This window comes from Electrophorus electricus, chromosome 4, assembly GCF_013358815.1.
Source record: "Electrophorus electricus isolate fEleEle1 chromosome 4, fEleEle1.pri, whole genome shotgun sequence".
In the NCBI taxonomy this organism is placed as follows: Eukaryota; Metazoa; Chordata; class Actinopteri; order Gymnotiformes; family Gymnotidae; genus Electrophorus; species Electrophorus electricus.
The window spans coordinates 235,001-253,940 of record NC_049538.1 but is presented as its reverse complement, the minus strand read 5'-3'; the positions used below and the strand labels follow the sequence as shown (position 1 = coordinate 253,940).

The window sequence follows — 18,940 nt, the reverse complement described above, 5'->3', positions numbered from 1 at the left end:
AAAGTCTGAACAGAGTTTGAGTTGCCAAATGCAGTTAATCCCAGATACAGTAGATGAGAAACTACAGGGTCTGTGTCTGGTTAGATTGTAGGTTGTAAAGAGTCTTTGGAGAGGTGATGTGTAGGTGAAGCAGAATCAGATGGAGTTTATTTCAGGAAAATGCAAAAATACTGTTCTCCTTCTACATGTGATGGTGTGAGAAAAAGAAATCCACAATGGAAAATTCGAGACTTGTAGATCTTTATACACATAATGAATATTTAACACAGTGTCTACAATATCAACTATCTGAGGATCTAAGAAACATCAGAGAATGGTCACAGAGGAACAATGTGGCACTGTGCAGCGCTGGTTTTAGTCTGCTTTGGTTGGGGGCGGTGCAGTAAATCATAATGGGTGGGCACGTCTTTAGTCATTGTGCAAGCCAGAACTATATTCAGAGCTATAGCCAGAATATAGCCAGAACTATATTCAAATAAATAAATAAATAAGAATAAGAATAATCTGTGATTACCATGGTTATATCATTGTTTAGGCTGGTACAGAATGGACAAGTGACCTATTCATGCTCCGCAGTCTTGTGTATGTTGCTACTGCTGGTTGTAAAGAACATTAATAAACCAAATCCACAGGCAGAGTAAAGATGATATAATCCTAATATTATAATCAGACTTTGATCTCATCATCTCAGTCATAACCCAAATTAAAATGGGAAATAAATACTCAGTCAGAATTAGTTTATCTGTGTAGATCCTACTTTATCTCTGGAGTGAAAGTCTTTCCTATTGACCAGCAAGGTGATAGTTAGAGTGACATACAGACCATAGGAGTTATTGGAGGAGAGGAAAGGAGCTGCCAGACACCACCATACAACTTAGGGGGAGCGGATACGCAATAAGCTATAGTACATGCAAACACACACATGTATCTAAATTGCCATTTGGATTTATTCCACTGAAACTGTTGTTGTCAATAATTTTAACTTTAGTAATGTTTGTACAGTTTTCAAGTGCGCTAAATTAGCTACTTTAAACCAGTACTCACATTGTTGACCCTTCTCCTTTAACAGATGATATTATTCTTTGTATTTGCATAGCTCTGCCCCCTCGGCCAAACACAGACTCAGGAAGGCCCTCCTACTCATTTCAGAGTAAACTAAACTAATCTCAGAGTTCTGCTCTCTCAGTGTAGTTAGGCAGGAAAATGACAGAAACAAGTATTTCAGAAGATCAGGACCAGTTCATCTGTCCAATCTGTGTGGATCTACTGAAGGATGCAGTGGCTACTCCCTGTGGACACAGTTTCTGTATGGTGTGTATTAATGGCTTCTGGGATCAGAATGATCAGAGGAGAATCTACAGCTGCCCTCAGTGCAGAGAGACTTTCACTCCAAGACCTGTTCTACGCAGAAACAACATGCTGGCTGAAGTGGTGGAGAAACTGAAGAATATAGAACTCCAAGCTGCTTCTCCTGCTCACTGTTACACTGGACCTGGAGATGTGGAGTGTAATTTCTGTACTGGGAGAAAACTCAAAGCCATCAAGTCCTGTCTGACATGTCTGGCCACCTTCTGTGAAACTCATCTCAAACCTCACTATGAAGTTGCTGTTCTGAAAAAGCACAAGTTGGTCAAAACGTCCTCACACCTACAAAAGAAGATTTGCTCTCAGCATGACAAAGTGATCGAGATCTACTGTCATACTGATCAAAGCTTCATCTGTTATTTATGTACAATGGAGAAACACAGAGGCCATGATACGGTGTTAGCTGCAACAGAAAGAACCCAGAAACAGGTGAGAACAAATCTTTTACAATCAGTTCTTGCTAACGCTGTCTGATCTGTAATCAATTACTTTAATCAATAGAGGTTTTAAACTGTCACTTCAGTTGTAGAATTTATGTTCTTAACTTATGTTGGTTTGTTTAAAGTGAAAGTGTTTTTCTAAAGGGTTTAATATGTTTGTCATCAGTCAGTGGTCGTAAACACGTCAGACCAGTCAGTGAACATCTACCCAGACAACACCCATCTCACAGCCTTTTAGTGATGAGGAAAGTGCTGGCATGACAGTGTCAAAGCTCAGGAGAACAAGAGTGAAGTTACACTCTTTAATCTCTGTTACAGCAACGCATATCACCATATGTGATATACTGTAGAACTACATATCAGTAGGAATGTGTTACATTTTATGGCATTTAGCTGACACTTTTATACAAAGCGACTTACAATTATGACTGAGTACAATTTGAGGGTTAAGGGTCTTGCTCAGGGGCCCAACAGTGGCAAATTGCCAGCAGAGGGACTTGAACTGGCAACCTTCTTATTACTAGTCAAGTACCTTAACCACTTTACCACTGCCCTCACTTACGGTGCAATATAAGTTATAAAGTCTGGATTTCTATGGGAGGGTGGAGAGATGAATGAAGGGAAAGAAAGAGATGATAGATGAATGCCATCAATATGAACTGCAGTTTGGTGCTTGGGGTCAGATATTGAGTCTCTTTACCAAGTTTTATGGCTATAACTTGAGTGTTTGGACAGTGCTGTAGGCCTTAGTCGTGTCTCAAATCTGAATGGTGAACTTGCATCAAATGTCAGGTGATGTCACATCAACAGCTGACATGTTAAAGTGGACAGAGTCTTGCTGGACTGTTAAATGCTGCTTGCAGCTATATTTTATATTTAAACTTTGTGAACTTACAGTGTGGCCCAGACCAAAACTACAAACAAAACCCCAAATGATCTGTTTTACACACACTGTCTAACATACCAAACAAAACACAGACTGCCTCTCTCTCTCTACCTACTCGTACTAAACACTGTAGAGGTTTTCACTGAGCTTATCAGTGTGTAGCTGCTTCTAACAAAGACTTAATCATCTGATGGCATCAGTATCTCAAACACATTCAGAAGTGAAGAACTGTAATAACCAAACACTTATAAAGCTCATAATTCATAAATAGATTAATATAATGTATTCATCCACAGAGTGATCTAAAGGAGGAGCAGAGGAAATTCCAGCAGAGAATCCAGGAGAATGAGAAGAAGGTCCAGGAGCTGAAGCAGGCTGTGGACACTCTTAAGGTGAGTACTGAGTAGAGAGCTGCTGGAGCAGCTATTTCAGAGTTCAGTCAGGCCTCTCCTCCAGACAGCCAGTGAGGAGACCAGTGTTGACACACTTTGGGATCCTACACAACCACAATGTGCACTATAAGTCATCCAGGGTCACAGTGAGGGAGTAGATGATACTTCAGCTTTAAATAGACCTCCATCTTGTCTGTGTGTCTCCTAACAGCGCTCTGCACAGGCAGCAGTGGAGGACATTGAGAGAATCTTTACTGAGCTGATCCACTCCATTGAGAAAAAGTGCTGTGAAGTAAAAGAGCTGATCAGAGATCAGGAGAAGATTGAACTGAGTCGAGCTGAAGGACTCCTGGATCAACTGGAGCAGGAGATTGCTGATTTTAAGAGGAGAGATACTGAGATGGAGCAGCTCTCCCACACAGAGGATCACATCCATTTCCTCCAGGTAACAAACTCTGTCTCAACTACAGAGAAACCTGCTCCTCATCAAGTTTCTATGTGTCTTTCCAAAAGCTCATTAAGACCACCATAAATATAACTGTCTGTCTAATGACAAATGTGTGTTTGGCTTGATTTGGTGTGACATCATTCATTCCTCTTGTACACCTTTATCTTTCTCCATTATGTTTTCTTCTCTTTGTAGAGTTTCCAGTCTCTCTGTGTCTCTTCTGGATCTGAGGACTCTCCCAGCATCCCTGTCCATCAACATCTCTCTCTGATCTGAAAGAGTGACTAGAGGAATTCTGCAAGGAGGAATTCAACAAAATCTCTCAACAAGGTAAGAGGAGCTATCCTGCTGTGAAACATAATGATGGAAATCTCTACTTACTCAGTGACAGGGTAAAGAAAGCTATAAGATTACCTAAACTAGATAGAAGGGATTTAATGTACCTTTGGGATTCTACAATTAATAGTGCCTTAAACTGGTAAATGTCATTCATGCAGTTCATGTTTGGACTTTCATGTGTTGATGGATTGAAATCTTCAAATATTTCTAGTGTTCAATGTTCTTACTATTAAAAAATAATCCCACACATACAGAGAGAGACAGAATAGAGAGAGAATGAATTTGCATTAATATTATTTGCATTAATAATAAATTATATTTGACTGGTTGACTAATTGATTTAAACTTCACATTAGGGTTCTGTAGTAACCTAGCAACCATAGAAGGACAAATGAATGAATACAATAACTTCTGGACACTAATATTACATCATGATTCACTAGTGATCAAACATGAGAAGGAATTATTTGTTCTTGTAGTAGTGGCATTGGATGGAATAATTTTATATAATAGCAACCAGGAGGGGGCGCTAATACTCATCTATTGATGAACATATTAAACATTGTTCTTGTTATTGACTCATGAAGAAATGCTGGGGTAACAGGACCTTTGTGTATTAAATATGAGCTCTGTGGGATAATCTACCATTTTACACTAGAGGGCGCTAATACTCTTAACTAATGATGAAGTATTACACATTGTTCCTGTTAATAACTCATAAAGAAATGCTGTAGTTAGTTTGGCTGTATTTCAAATAGTCTACTACATACCCACGTACAAATAGGGCCCAAAATCAGTGTGTCATTTGGAGTAAAATACATTTTTCCAGTATGTCAAAGATACCCAGGTGACATACTACTTCAGCCAAATATTCCAGTTCATGACCAGAGACCCTGTCAGTTAACAGTGGTGGAAAATCTCAAGAGTGGTTGGAACCTATGCCATATGCAGTATACACAGACAGATGTAAAGAGAGAGAGAATCTTCCTGATGATATTTACTGATCTTCCCCAAAGTCCATAATTAACAGAAAGATTAGAGAATGTTTTTCTTCATAAACACTTAAACCACATATAATCCCACATTTATTCTGATCATTTTCTGTCTTTCTGGATGGATTATTTGGGTCTCATTCATTCTGTTGGATCATTTTGATTCTGTTCCTCCAGAGCTGCAGCAGTTCAGGTTTTACCTTCAGAGCCAAAGACCAGAGAAGATTTCCTGAAATGTAACACACACACACACACACACAGGCACGCACACATTCAAATATTACTTGTACACCTGGTTTTAATATGAACATGTCATTGTTACCATGGAGAAAAACACAAATGAGTGTATATTAATTAATATTAATAGAACTTGTAAATAAAAACCTCAAATGTTGTTTCAGATTTTTATCAGTTGACTCTGGATCCAAACATATCGTCACCTCACCCTGTCTGAGATGAACAGAGTGGTGACATGGAGTGAGAGAGTCCAGCCATACTCTGATCATCCAGAGAGATCTGACTACTTGTCTCAGGTGATGTGTAAGGAGAGTGTGTGTGGACACTGTTACTGGGATGTTGAATGGAGCAGTGTGGGAGGGGTGATCATATCAGTCTCATATAAAGATATCAGCAGGAAAGGACGGGGTAATGAGTGTGGGTTTGGACTCAATTCTCAGTCCTGGAGTCTGTGGTGTTCTTCCACTCTCTCTTTCTGCCACAATAACATTGAGACTGAGATCCCAGGACCACCGTCCTCCAGAATAGGAGTGTATGTGGATCACAGTGCAGGAACTATCCTTCTACAGTCTCTGACACAATGACCCTCCTACACACAGTCCACACCACATTCACTCAGCCCCTCTATGGTGGTCTTGGGGTTGGCCTGAATTGAATTGTGAGGTTGTGTGATCCCATATAATGTGTTTGTGTTATAGTTTGTGGTGTGCTGTGTGCTCACTACTCCTAAAAGAAAAGTTTACGAGTTTTAACTTTTGTTTTGCTGGTTTTAAATTACAATAGCTGATTTCTATAAAATGTAGGTACTATATTAAATTTCCTTTAGGCATAAAGCAGATTTATGCCGACAGGCAGAATGCACTTTACCAGTGACACAGTACTATACCTCCATCACACCAGCCATGGGAGAACCTTCATTATGACACTCACCAGTTTTACTTGATAGGGCACAGGGATTATGTTAATAGATCCATCACTCATAATTGCCAAACGAAAGACCTGGAGAAAGATCCACTCCGGCTGTTCCTCACTGTCTTTTGCCATAAGATGTGATAAAGGTCATTTGGCCAACGATGATTATTTGAACATTGAAATTTATTCTGAAAGTCCTAATGTATATACATGTGTGGGATATTTATGTAAATATTAAACAAACAATCAGTTGGATTACATTTTTCACATGAAGAAAAGCATATTTACAAAATGTTCTAATTCAGGACCATAGAAAAGCCAGAGGGTGTGTGCGCACACAGACTGGAAACGGACTCTCGTTGGTCTGGGTGGGTCTCTGCTTTGCCACAGTGCTGCTGGGAACCCACTGTCTGGTCCTCCTGTGCTGTCCTTCCTCCTCCTCTTCCTCAGTTCTCCCAGCCCTTGCCGCCAGGTTGGGATGGGAGGCGGAGTCCCACACGGCCGGCTGTCTCCTCCGGGCTGCACTCGCCACGCCCGTGGTACAGCCTGTGCAGCTCCATGTGTTGCCGTGTTGACGAGAGCAGACACAGGTAGGTGTGAGAGGTGTGAACAGCTTCCCTCTGAGCACGACAGTAACGTTCCCCACTCACCTAAAGAACACACACACGTGAGCAGACAATACTACAGAGCAATAAGATGGTGGAGGAAACACACAGAAATACTCTATAGGGTACTCAAGTATATAAGATGGGTGCCGTGTTCTCCACACATAGCCTACTCCAAGCACGGCTCCCAAATAAAACAGGTGCACGCTAAGTAATAATCGACCCAGAGAACTTGGTATGTACCGCGATGGCGTGTAACCTACCACGAAAATACAGAGGCCGTAATAAGATGGAATAGCATCGGTATCTTAGATACGGGTGACGGTGGATTTAGCAGGGGAACAACATGTAGTCCAGTTGTCTGTGAACACACTGGACTCTTAGCTAAACAGTGCATTTGGAGAGCTTCATGTACACGTGTCTTAGCCGTAAGGTCCGTGTACATGCTAGTATCTTAAGCATACGTGTTAGATACAAGTATAGACTAAACGTCCGTGTTAAACCAGCTAAACGCAGGCTTCTGCATCAGCTACGCCAGTTCCACAATGACAGTGGGGCAGATATGTGCCCGGCCGTAAAGGACGAGGTCACCATGTTACTACTGAAGAGATGAGCTCCACCCGGCGTCTAACTGGACTGTAACTCAGTTTTAAAGCGCTATAAGAGTGTGTGAACGCTTTAAACTTTAATACTCTCACTAGCTAACTACATTCATACTACACACAGACTGTAATGTCTTAATGTTGGAGAGATACACTATGGTGGTGGTTACTGTGCATAAATGAACTACGTAGCTGGGAGAGCTAACTGGGCTAAGATAAGATGCTAATATAGCCCTGGGCTCCGTTCTGGTTCGTCCTACACACCGGGGTATCGTGGTCGCCCCATGTCTGACTCGGCCAAACAGCAACATAAACGAACTTACCGAACTTTGCTACAGTCTCATGTGGTATCTACCTGGTTTTTGCGAAATTGTTCCGTCACATAATTGTACGCCATCGTGTGTTTATACTGCGGCCCCTTTAGAAGTCTCAACTCCTTCAGAATGGCGCGGTACACGCGCAGCGGAGCAGCGGCCATGTCTGCGCAGCGATGACGTGGCAACACGGTCTGTCTGGGTTTAACTTCAAGAACAATTGCGCAGTTAACGCAACATGTCACACCCGCATATATATTTTTGAATAGGAAATAACGTTAAATGTGTTACTGTTAGCTGTGTTTAGTGGAATAATCCATGTATAGTGGATAATCTGTTTTTAGTGGATAATCTGTGTTTAGTGGATAATCTGTGTTTAGTAGACTTTAGTGGATAATATGTGTTTAGTGGATAATCTTTGATTGCAGCATTTATACTGATATGTGGCACGCGTCGCGGTCGGGGGTTGTTGCGGATTTCCGAGTGCGTGGACGCATCACTCTGATCTTGTTTTAATGGTTGAAATTCTGAACGATTTTGTGTGATTTGCGTGTATTACCCAGTGTTACACTACACAGAGCACGGGATCAAAAATGTTTAGATTCTTGTTTATTAGGAAAAGCTGTTATTAAAAGATGAGTATTTAAACTGAAAAGGATTGTTTAGGTGAGATACTGATCATGATGTCAACACAACAACACAACTGCGCAGCTGGGCCGGGTCGGTCACACTGGCGCGCTCTTCGTGCTTGAAGTTGTACTACCCCATAACCAACACTAGGTAGCAGTAAAAGTACAATACTCATCCAAAGTACTGAAGCTGCATATTTATCAGGATAACAGTCCGTTTTCCTTAGTAATCCTAATTTTAAGCATAACACCTATTTGTTCATAAAAGAAGATTTTACAGATGTTCACAAGCCTGACAAGATGTGAAAACGCCGGATAATAACATTTGCTTGAAAATGACAAGAGGGTTTGGCCATTACCACACCCACACCACACCTCTATTACACCACTACACACCCACACCTCTACCACATCACTGCCACACCCACACCTCTATTACAACACTACCACACATACACCACACCTCTGTCACATCATAACCAAACCCACACCTCTATCACATCATAACCACACCCACCTCTATTAAACCACTACCACAGCCACACCTCTATCACATCACTACCATAAGTCTACCTCACCACTACCACTCCACTGCCACACCCAACCCACACCCACCCAGCCTATAATAGCACACTTATAAAATGGTCTAGTCTATAATTGCTGATTTATAAAGCTACAATTTATAGAATTTGACTCTGATCCTGACCTCACCCTGACCCTTGACCCCCCTGATTCTACTCTTGACTTTGCATGAGTGCAAGGAAGATGAAGAGCAGAATGTGTGTGAAGTGACTATATGACAATTAATGCTCTACACAAGTGACACTAACACTCCTTTGACAGCAGAGGGCGCCAGTCTCCTTTGCTAGGTTCCCTTCATCCTCACTCCTCCACTCTCTTACCCCTTTTCTCCCACTGCATACTAATGCCCTGCAGGAACAAACCCTCCATCGCTCCCCACATCCTCTGGAGAGAGAGAGAGAGAGAGAGAGAGAGAGCGAGTGAGAGAGAGCGAGCGAGTGAGCAGCATTACTGTTCGTTCTCAGCCAGAAGGCAAGGGTGCTGTGTGTGTGTGTGTGTGTTAGTCAGTGTTTAAACAGGTAGCAATACGAAGGCACAGCACACAGCAAGACAGTGGTGTGTGTGTGTGTGTGCGTGTGTGTGTGTGTGTGTGTGTGTGCATGGTGTGTTATCCAGCAGAGCAGGAGCTCAGCCCCCCATGCGTGTGCGTGTGTGTGTGTGTGGGTGAGTGGGAATGAAAGCAGGTGTGTTTATGTGGAGGCGCTGAGGAGGACACTAGCAGAGAAGCTAAGGGGACTGGACTGACACCTCCTCCTCTGGAGCCTTTACAACGGAAGCAGCCGGAGTATTCGCTTTTCTCTTTCGCTTTTTGTTCTTCTTCTTCCTGATGGGAGTGCTGGGAGGTGCTCTGTCGTTCCATCGCATCGCTCTCTCACTCCTCTGTCTCACCATCTATTTCTCCATTTACATCATCTACAATTTCTTCTGTCTATGAACCAGACAAACACACAAAGCAAAGAAGCTTCCATATCTTTTTTCTTTTCCCTATTCCTCCATCTTCCCATAATAATTTATTTTCCTTTCTTCCTCATGGCCTGACCCTCTCTCCATCCCTCTCTTCTCTCCTCCCTCCCTCGTTCTTTGTAACTTTCACGGTATCTACGTTCCTCTGGCGTTAGCATCTAGCCTGACTCGCTCTCTTCTCTCCTCCCTCCCTCCACCTCTCTGATTTGGAACTCGGTTGTATTGATAGGTAGGTAGATCAGTGTTTCTGTGTGTGTGTCTTGATGTGTGTGGGGGTTTGAATGTGTGTGGGTGTGGGTGTGTTCTGGTCCCACACAGTAACACATGTATGCAGTCACATTAAAAGAGATCATCTCACTGAGTGATCTGTGTATGAGCATGTGTGTGCTGCTCTTTATGTAAAGCCCATCTGGCCTCTGTGCTTCCTCTGTTGCTACAGTCATTTCACTCACAATCACATTGTCACCTCCTTATGTGTGTGTGTGTGTGTGTGTGTGTGTGTGTGTGTGTGTGTGTGTGTGTGTGTAAGAAAAAGTAAGTTCCTGTCCTGGTCTGTCTATCATGTATCTTAATCTAGATCACATGTTGTTATGTGTTTGTGTAATAGACAGATCTGGCGATATGGTGTCTGTGCGTGTGTGTGTGTGTTTGTGTGAGAAAGAGAGAGAGAAGAGTTCAGTGGTAGCTGTGTGCTTCACTCTGTAACCCATCTGCCATAATTCCTGCTTCAGTTCTAAAACTCACCCTTCTCCATTTTAGTGGTCTGTCATCTGGTCTCACTCGCTGTGTGTTCTTCACACCTACGCTCTGACACTCACACACACACACACACACACACACACACACACACACACACACACACACACACACACACACACACACACACACAGAGTGAAGGAATAATGTAGTTATTCAGTATAGTTCTTTATGTGGGTTTTTAATGATTTGTTTTTCAAACATTCTCTCTCTCTGTCTGTCTCTCTCTCTGACCATTCAATGTCATCTTCTCTCCCCCCTCTGTTTCCTCTCTCCCCAACCACTTCAGCCGTGTGAGTGTGATCAGAAGAGATATTCACGTTTCTCTGCTCTGGTCTCACTCTCAACACAAACCCCTATATACTTTAGTTTCAGTAGGTGAGAGTTTGACTTTTTGTATGGGTGTGTGTGTACATGACTCTAGGGAAGATTAACATGTGATTAAAGGGGGCATGCAATTAATTTTATGCAGCATATAGAAAGACAGGCAGTCAGGATGGTTTTCTAACAAGAGAAACCTGATAACAGAGATCCAGCCAAAAACATGGGCAAGAGCTCTGTGTGTGTGTGTGTGTGTGTGTGTGTGTGTCTGTGTGTGTGTGTGTGTGTGTGTGTGTGACTCATACACAGCAGTAGGTAGATATACTGCTTGTTAAGTGGAGCAGCTCAGTAGACTCGGCTGTGTGCGGGTGTGTGCGGGTGTGTACAGGTCTCTCTCACTCCGGAGCTGCCTCCCTCTGGACACATAGCACACAGACAGCAGGTGCAGTCTTGGCCTTGCTCTCCTGCTGTGGAAGCTGTCTGGACGAGACACTAAACTGCAACCTTTTCTCTGGTTGTGCTCACCAGCACTCACCAGCGCTCCAACTCCTCTGTTTTAGACTGCAGCTGGTTTGAAACTCTTTGTAAGCCTGGACTGCTATTTGGGCTGATGGGTCTGTTCGTCTTTCCATTGATGAACTGTCACCTACATTGGCAGTAGAGGTGAGTGGAGCTCTCCAACCAGTGAGATACAGCTTACACATGAACATTATAGCGCTACATGCATGTGCATGCCCACAGATTTGTCAAAACGGTTTGTAGGTTGATCAGGTATGTTAGGATTACCAACAATAAGGATTAAATCCTTATTTATAGAACATCTGTTATGAATTGTTAACAGTTCTCTGTGCTCTAAATTAAAGAAAATATTCTCTTTTCTCTGAGTTCTTACAAATAGTTTGGCTAGATTTATATTGTGTGTGTGTGTAAGTGTGTGTGCTTTTGTGTGTGTGTGTGTGTGCGTGCATGAGGTCAATATGCCAGGTAACAATATTAAGATGAAATCACTTACACATTTACCCAGAATCCTCGGGCCTGCCAAAAAAGTCTCCAATACCCACAAAGCTATTCTCTGTACATTAGAATGGTTCTGAAAAATACTACTTGAGTGTAAGATGATGACAGTATATGTGTGACACTGACGGTATTTGTGTATGTGACACTGACGGTATTTGTGTATATGACACTGACGGTATTTGTGTGTGTGATGCTGACAGTATTTGTGTATGTGATGCTGACAGTAGTTGTGTGTGATGCTGACAGTAGTTGTGTGTGTGATGATGACAGTATTTGTGTGATGCTGTCAGCTTTTGTTTGATGCTGACAGTATTTGTGTGTGTGGTGTTGATTTATAATATCTGACAGGAAATCCCATCAGGTTGCGACTCAACCCTGAGTTATTGAGTGTGTGTGGGAGTGACACAGCTCACTGTATGACTGTGTACAGAATACACTGTATGATTCCGTGCAGAATACAGGAGGAACTTGTCTCTGGTGTGTGTACACAAACACACACACACACACACACACACACACACACACACACACACACACACACACACACACACACACACACACCTTGTTAGTGGCTAGGTCAGGTAGCAGCACATGACATGGCTCTAGTTAAGGAAACTAGGCCAACCCAAATGGGCCCCCCCACCCAAACACACACACACACACACACACACACACACACACACACACACACACACACACACACACACACCACTGTGCTTCACTGTGCTTCACCCCACGTACTCAGGAACTAAATATATATCAAAGCTGGCCTACACACACTCAACATCTCTCCACATAACCCAATTTACCACTGAAATGCTGGACACATGCAGGCACACACACACACACACACACACACACACACACACACACACACACACACACACACACACAGACAGATGTCTTAATAAAAAATTGTACACAATATTCAGGTATTAATATATCTACAGTTGTGGAACCAGTCACTGTTCTTAAATTGATTTCAGTAATTAGAGATTACTGCTGTCCCATCTGTAATCTACTCACACAGCTTTCTGAGCTGCAGCTATAGTGTGTGTTCTCACCCAGACACAGTACAGATACAGTGTGTGTTCTCACATCGACACAGTACAGATACAGTGTGTTCTCACTCAGATACAGTACAGATACAGTGTGTGTTCTCACCCCGACACAATACAGATACAGTGTGTTCTCACCCAGACACAGTACAGATACAGTGTGTGTTCTCACCTCGACACAGTACAGATACAGTGTGTGCTTTTACACTGGTACAAGGCAGACACAGTGTATGTTCTCACCCTGACACAGTACAGACACAGTGTGTGTTCTCACACTGACACAGTGCAGACACAGTGTGTACTTTTACACTGGTACAGTGTAGATACAGTGTGTGCTTTTACACTGGCACAGTGCAATCTCCATTATATTCATCTAGCCCTCTGCTCTGGACCAAGTTTAGCATACACTGAACGCAGGTGGGCATACACTGAACCCAGGACAAATACCATACATATACTAAGTGTGTACAAGAACTCGCAGACTAAGCACAGTAAACACTCTCATGCCTGATTCATCAATCATTTAGGAGCATCCTGACAGTTTTCATTTTCTCATATAACTAATAATATATATTATATCTAATTGTAGCTCTATTATGGACAATTAGCCTTGATAATTAAGTCTGTTGATTGGTATTGTTAATTAGTTCTGTTGATTTGTCCTGTTTCTTTGTAGCTAATCTCACTTGCTGGATAATGAAGACAAGCTGCACATTATAAATTAGTGTTTTCGCAAAATCCCTATGAATTAGAACAGATCTTAGATCACTGAATTAAAACAGATTAGAACACTGTATTAGAACAGATTAGAACACTGGATTAGAACAGATTAGAACACTGGAATAGAACATTTATGAGGCTGCATCCATAGCCAAACAATGATGAATCTAGTACATAATAGCCTGTTAAATTAGCATTGAAAAATGGGTCCATCTTAGAAACATCATTCTGAAACTAGTGCCCCCTAGTGGTGTCTGCTGTGTGTATTTCAGTCCTCAGCAGGGACTGTATCACATTAACACCACTCAGACCTGCCAGACACACTCCACACCTCACCTGCAAACTCAAGAGCCAGAGAGAGAGGGAGAGAGAGTGTGTGTGGGAGGGAGTAAGAGACTGAGGGTGGGAGAAAGAAAAGAGAGAAAGAATGAGAATGAGACAGAATAGAAAGAGAGAAGAGACTGAGAGGCCAGACTGAAGGAAAGACTAGAACAACAGAAGACAGTGATGTAATGTTCACCATGCATCGCTGCAGGAGAGATCTGATCTGTCAGCCAATCAGACTCTACACACGTTACCACTCTACACATCCTATCAGACTCTACACACGCAGCCACACTCTACACACCCTGTGAGACTTTACACACTATAACTATGGTTAGAGATGTTAGGTTTAGGATTAGGGATGTTAAGGTTAGGGTTAGAGATATTATGCGTATGGTTAGGGTTAGAGATATTATGCGTATGGTTAGGGTTAGAGATGTTAGGGTTAGAGATATTATGGGTATGGTTAGGGATGTTAGGGTTAGAGATGTTAGGGTTAGGGTTAGAGATATGGGTATGGTTAGGGATGTTAGGGTTAGAGATGTTAGGGTTAGGGTTAGAGATATTATGGGTATGGTTAGGGATGTTAGGGTTAGAGATGTTAGGGTTAGCGATATTATGGGTATGGTTAGGGATGTTAGGGTTAGGGTTAGGGATGTTAGGGTTAGGGTTAGAGATGTTAGGGTTAGAGATGTTATGGGTATGGTTAGCGATGTTAGGGTTAGGGTTAGAGATGTTATGGGTATGGTTAGAGATGTTAGGGTTAGGATTAGGGATGTTAGGGTTAGAGATATTATGGGTATGGTTAGGGATGTTGGGGTTAGGGTTAGAGATGTTAGGTTTAGGATTAGGGATGTTAGGGCTAGGGTTAGAGATGTTATGGGTATGGTTAGGGATGTTAGGGTTAGGATTAAGGATGTTAGGGTTAGAGATGTTAGGGTTAGCGATATTATGGGTATGGTTAGGGATGTTGGGGTTAGGGTTAGAGATGTTAGGTTTAGAATTAGGGATGTTAGGGCTAGGGTTAGAGATGTTATGGGTATGGTTAGGGATGTTAGGGTTAGAGATGTTAGGGTTAGAATTAGGGATGTTAGGGTTAGAGATGTTAGGGTTAGCGATATTATGGGTATGGTTAGGGATGTTAGGTTTAGGGTTAGAGATGTTAGGGTTAGGATTAGGGATGTTAGGGCTAGGGTTAGAGATGTTATGGGTATGGTTAGGGATGTTGGGGTTAGGATCTCATGGTGACAGTGGCATCCTTCCAGTGTTCCATACATTTTATGGGATTTAGCTGATGCTTTTATATAACCTGAGTAATTACAACTTTAATCACTGAGCTACCACTGCCATACACTCTCCATGCATTCATTCATCTACCCTTATAACCCAGCCCAACGCACAACTACACCAGAAAACACTAAGATTTCACTACTGGTTAAATCATTATAATTCATCCACCCTCATACCCTAGCCTTGGCAACTGCCCCAGTCCTGGGGCTTTTGCCAGCACTCAGCACCGAGCTGTACTGTACAGGCTGCACAACTGCCCCCGGGCAAACGCATATGCAGAGAAGAGTTCAAGTTCAAATTTCAGCTATATACAAGTACACAACAAAAACGAGACAATGTTCCTCCAGAACCATGGTTGCAACATAAAAACAACAGTGCAACAGACAACATGCTACACAAATGCAAACAGTCCAATATAGTGCAAGATTTATTAGGGGCCAATCCAGAGTCAGAGTCGTTAGGGTAGTCCAGAGTTATAGAGCCAACAGAGAGGTTCTGAGAATACATGACAAACCAAAAACACACAAAAGCAAACAGGGGAAGCAGGCTAGGACCTACTTATGGGCATACAGATACGGTCTTGCAAAACCTTCAAAACATACATCCAAACAATGAACATGTACTTAACAAGACTAGAAACAAGGAACAGGTGTAAGCAACGATGGGCGTGTAAAACCAAACGAGGGGTGGAGAAAACGAAACTAAGGACTAGAAACAAAACGCACAAGACAGGGAAACCTTGGAACATGGAAGCTGGGAGGGACTCATGACAACAGGGTGCACAACTGCCCCAGTCCTGGGGCTTTTACCAGCACTCAGCAGCGAGATATACTGTACAGGGTGCACAACTGCCCCAGAAAATGACAGAACATACTGCTTCTCTCACTCGCTATGTTTAATTACAACTACAGAGTTTTGGAGAGGAATACAAATACATAAAGCTCAGGCAATGCAATCTACTGACTTGGAGACATTGTCAATTATTAATCATCATATATAGTTCATTATTTATTTACCTAAATCTTGGCTTCCAATAACCTACCATGAGCAATTCCTTTGCATAGAGTATTGGTATACAAATGAGCATTTCACTGAGATTATGCAGAGCTGCATAATTTAAAGTAATTTATTGCACTTTATGTGAGTAGATTGCATATCATGCAAATGTGAACTGACTCTCGATAGCCTTTACATAGGCTACCGAATCTGTTTTCACATATCCAATAAGCAACTATCATTCTTTCCAATCAGCAAAAGAAAGACACACAAACAAAACTTTACTTCCAAACAGATGTTTACACATGGACAGCTTTCACACACACACACACACACACACACACACACACACACACACACACACACACACACACACACACACACACACACACACACACACACACACACACCTCTAATTTATATGGTTGAATTAGGCTTGAAAACAGTCTATGTTTGTGGTATTTTCTCATTTGCAGGGGTGCCCTCATGTTTGTGGTATTTTCTCATTTGCAGGGGTACTCTTGTGTTTGTGGTATTTTATTATTTTGAGTGTTTTGCCTCCCCAGTGGCCTTTAATCTCTGTGTGCTTCATGTCTTCCTGTAGATCCACCAAACAGCTCAGCCAGCAGAAAACAGCACGCGGGTCAAACGGGGTTCATGAAACTCTTTCCCTCCAGAACCCTGAAATTCTTTCACGTGCTGCTTTGTCTCTACTGTCAGCTTGGGGAGGTAACTGAATTTATTTAGTGACATTTTTTTTACTGAAAATTCTTTATCTATTGTTAACAATAATCACTGGAGGGAATACTTCATAGATCATATACTAATTAAATAATAAATGTAATATTTTGTAACTCCTCTTTAAGACTATTCTCCAAATGGTTAGCTAGCTAGCCAACTTACCTGTGGCAGCTAATTTACAAAAGTGCGCAACAGTAATTTATCTATATTGTTAACAGCAATTTATCGATATTATTACCTTTTTGAACAGCTCAGTTAGGGAAGGAACCACAGTGCATTAGCAATACATAGCCCAGTGTATTATAAATCTCAGTGTATTAGCCTCATAACCCTTAATGTATTAGTGTTAAATTAGTGTTAAATGTAAATAGTGTTAAAACTTGAAACTTGAAACCCTAATGTTTTACCCTTATAAACCTCAATGTGTTAACCTTATAAACCTCAGTGTAAAGGCTTTACAAACCCCAGGGTATTAGTATTATAAAAATGCTAAATATCTTAGCATTATGTACCCCAATGTATTTGCCTCATAAACCCCAATGTATTAGTGTTATTTACCCATTTACATTTGCGAAATTTAGCAGATGATCTTATCCAGAGTGACTAAAAAATTGCTTTGTAATTCACAAATAGAATACATCCTAGTACAGTAGGTTAGAATATAGTTGAAATACAGGGATCACTGCTGATGCCTAGAAGTGCAAAAACACCTAACAGCAAACAAGCAAGTAGGTTCAGACAAGAAGCCTTGAATTGAACAGAATCTAAGGCAAAAGTAAGTACACTCAGAGCCTACCTTATCCACCCAGAAGAAAAAATAAAGTACACCCAGTGTATTAGCATTATAAACCCCACCTAAGGGGGCTCAAACCCAGATTGGTGATGACACCAACAGCCTACTGGGTGAGCAACCATGCTCTAATAATAGTGGGCCTGTGTGCGAAATGGTTAGATTGTAGAACAGGTAAAACAAGAAAAGTAAATATCCAAAGGTGAGGGAGTTGAACTCCAGCCGCTTTGTTGCAAGGTAAACAAACACCCACTAGACTGCGGCAGCTATAAAACTACCTGCGCGTATATTGCCCTTCAAAGGAATGGAGGACGACAAAACGAGAGGAAAAATGAAAAACCACGCCATGGGAAAAGGGAGAACCAAGGACTCCATGGAAACAATAGCATCCCCGATGCACTGAGGAAAAGCAAACTACAACTTCCCAAACAAAACCAGAAAACAGGGAGGAACTGTAACAGCTAAGGGAAGCCTAGAGAGAGAGAGAGATTTGAGGGGGAAAACTGGAGAGGGAAGGGGACATGTAGAAACAGACACCCTTGCAGAGCAGAAGTGAGGTGTAGCACGAGGGCTCACAAACCTCAATACCCAGAGTTACCGGCTAGGAGCTTGGCTCAACACTTTAGCAAAGACCCAGCACTGGGTCACTGGGCTTATATAGGCCTAGCCCAGCTGTTGGGCATCAAGCCTGATTAGTGGTGTACCTGACTCGAGGCCTCCCTCTGGTGGCCGGAGGGTGCCTCGGCCTAGTGCCAACCCTTAAACCCCAGTGTTTTTATAAACCTCAGTATATTACTGATGTATACCTGTGTATTAGCTTTATAAAGTTCAGAGAATTACTGTTATAGTCTCCAGTATATTAGCATTATATACCTCAGTGTATTAGCATTATATTCCCCAGTGTGTTAGCATTTTAAACTTCAGTGTGTTAGCCTTATAAACACCAGTGTATTAGACTGATAGTTTAGTGAATTAGCCTTAAAAAAAACCATTGTATTAGCCTTATATAAACTTCAGTGTATTAGCCTTTTAAACTTTAGCGTATAAACATTATATACCCCAGTGTATTAGCGTTTTAAACCTGTGCTATACACGTCAGTGTATTAGTGTTAAAAACCCCAGATGAACCCTTGAATTAGCATTATAAACCCCAGTGTCTTAGCCTTATAAAGTTCAGTTAATTAGTGTTATTAATCCTAGTGTATTAGCCTTACAAATTTC

General features: G+C 41.9%; 3 protein-coding genes and 1 pseudogene across 6 annotated transcripts in view; 3 read left to right on the top strand and 1 right to left on the bottom strand.

The window, feature by feature from the left end:
* Nucleotides 1–758: 758 nt before the first annotated feature.
* On the top strand, nt 759–5,391 carry LOC113567875 (E3 ubiquitin/ISG15 ligase TRIM25-like). The gene is made up of 4 exons (XM_035525236.1): nt 759–1,794; nt 2,988–3,083; nt 3,295–3,528; nt 3,727–5,391. Exons 1-4 carry the CDS (start codon nt 1,204–1,206, stop codon nt 3,805–3,807), a joined length of 1,002 nt encoding a protein of 333 aa, XP_035381129.1. The 5' UTR covers nt 759–1,203; the 3' UTR covers nt 3,808–5,391.
* LOC113567879 lies at nt 4,452–6,078 on the top strand (annotated as a pseudogene).
* A 98-nt stretch (nt 6,079–6,176) lies between these two features.
* Nucleotides 6,177–7,721, bottom strand: fmc1 (formation of mitochondrial complex V assembly factor 1 homolog). Its single transcript, XM_026996015.2, has 2 exons — nt 7,574–7,721; nt 6,177–6,661 (listed from the first exon to the last, which is right to left on the bottom strand). Exons 1-2 carry the CDS (start codon nt 7,694–7,696, stop codon nt 6,458–6,460), a joined length of 327 nt encoding a protein of 108 aa, XP_026851816.1. The 5' UTR covers nt 7,697–7,721; the 3' UTR covers nt 6,177–6,457.
* A 1,522-nt stretch (nt 7,722–9,243) lies between these two features.
* Nucleotides 9,244–18,940, top strand: part of LOC113589370 (glutamate receptor ionotropic, NMDA 2B) — an 88,433-nt gene continuing 78,736 nt past the window's right edge. For 2 of the 4 annotated variants that reach the window (XM_035525235.1, XM_035525232.1), the window contains exons 1-3: nt 9,244–9,585; nt 11,344–11,446; nt 16,793–16,917. The gene's annotated coding sequence lies outside the window, so the exon portion shown is untranslated. Of the gene's footprint in view, nt 9,586–9,795; nt 9,936–11,177; nt 11,447–16,792; nt 16,918–18,940 lie in introns of those variants that run through there. The other 2 variants (XM_035525233.1, XM_035525234.1) reach the window with 2 other exon arrangements.

Bases quoted from the DNA above. Each gene is read 5' to 3' on its own strand.
- fmc1 (XM_026996015.2), bottom strand. From the start codon at position 7,696: ATGGCCGCTGCTCCGCTGCGCGTGTACCGCGCCATTCTGAAGGAGTTG. The intron at 6,662-7,573 runs GTAGATACCACA...TGTGTTCTTTAG, and splicing joins AACAATTTCGCAAAAACCAG to GTGAGTGGGGAACGTTACTG.
- LOC113567875 (XM_035525236.1), top strand. From the start codon at position 1,204: ATGACAGAAACAAGTATTTCAGAAGATCAGGACCAGTTCATCTGTCCA. The intron at 1,795-2,987 runs GTGAGAACAAAT...ATTCATCCACAG, and splicing joins CAGAAAGAACCCAGAAACAG to AGTGATCTAAAGGAGGAGCA. The intron at 3,529-3,726 runs GTAACAAACTCT...TTCTCTTTGTAG, and splicing joins ATCACATCCATTTCCTCCAG to AGTTTCCAGTCTCTCTGTGT.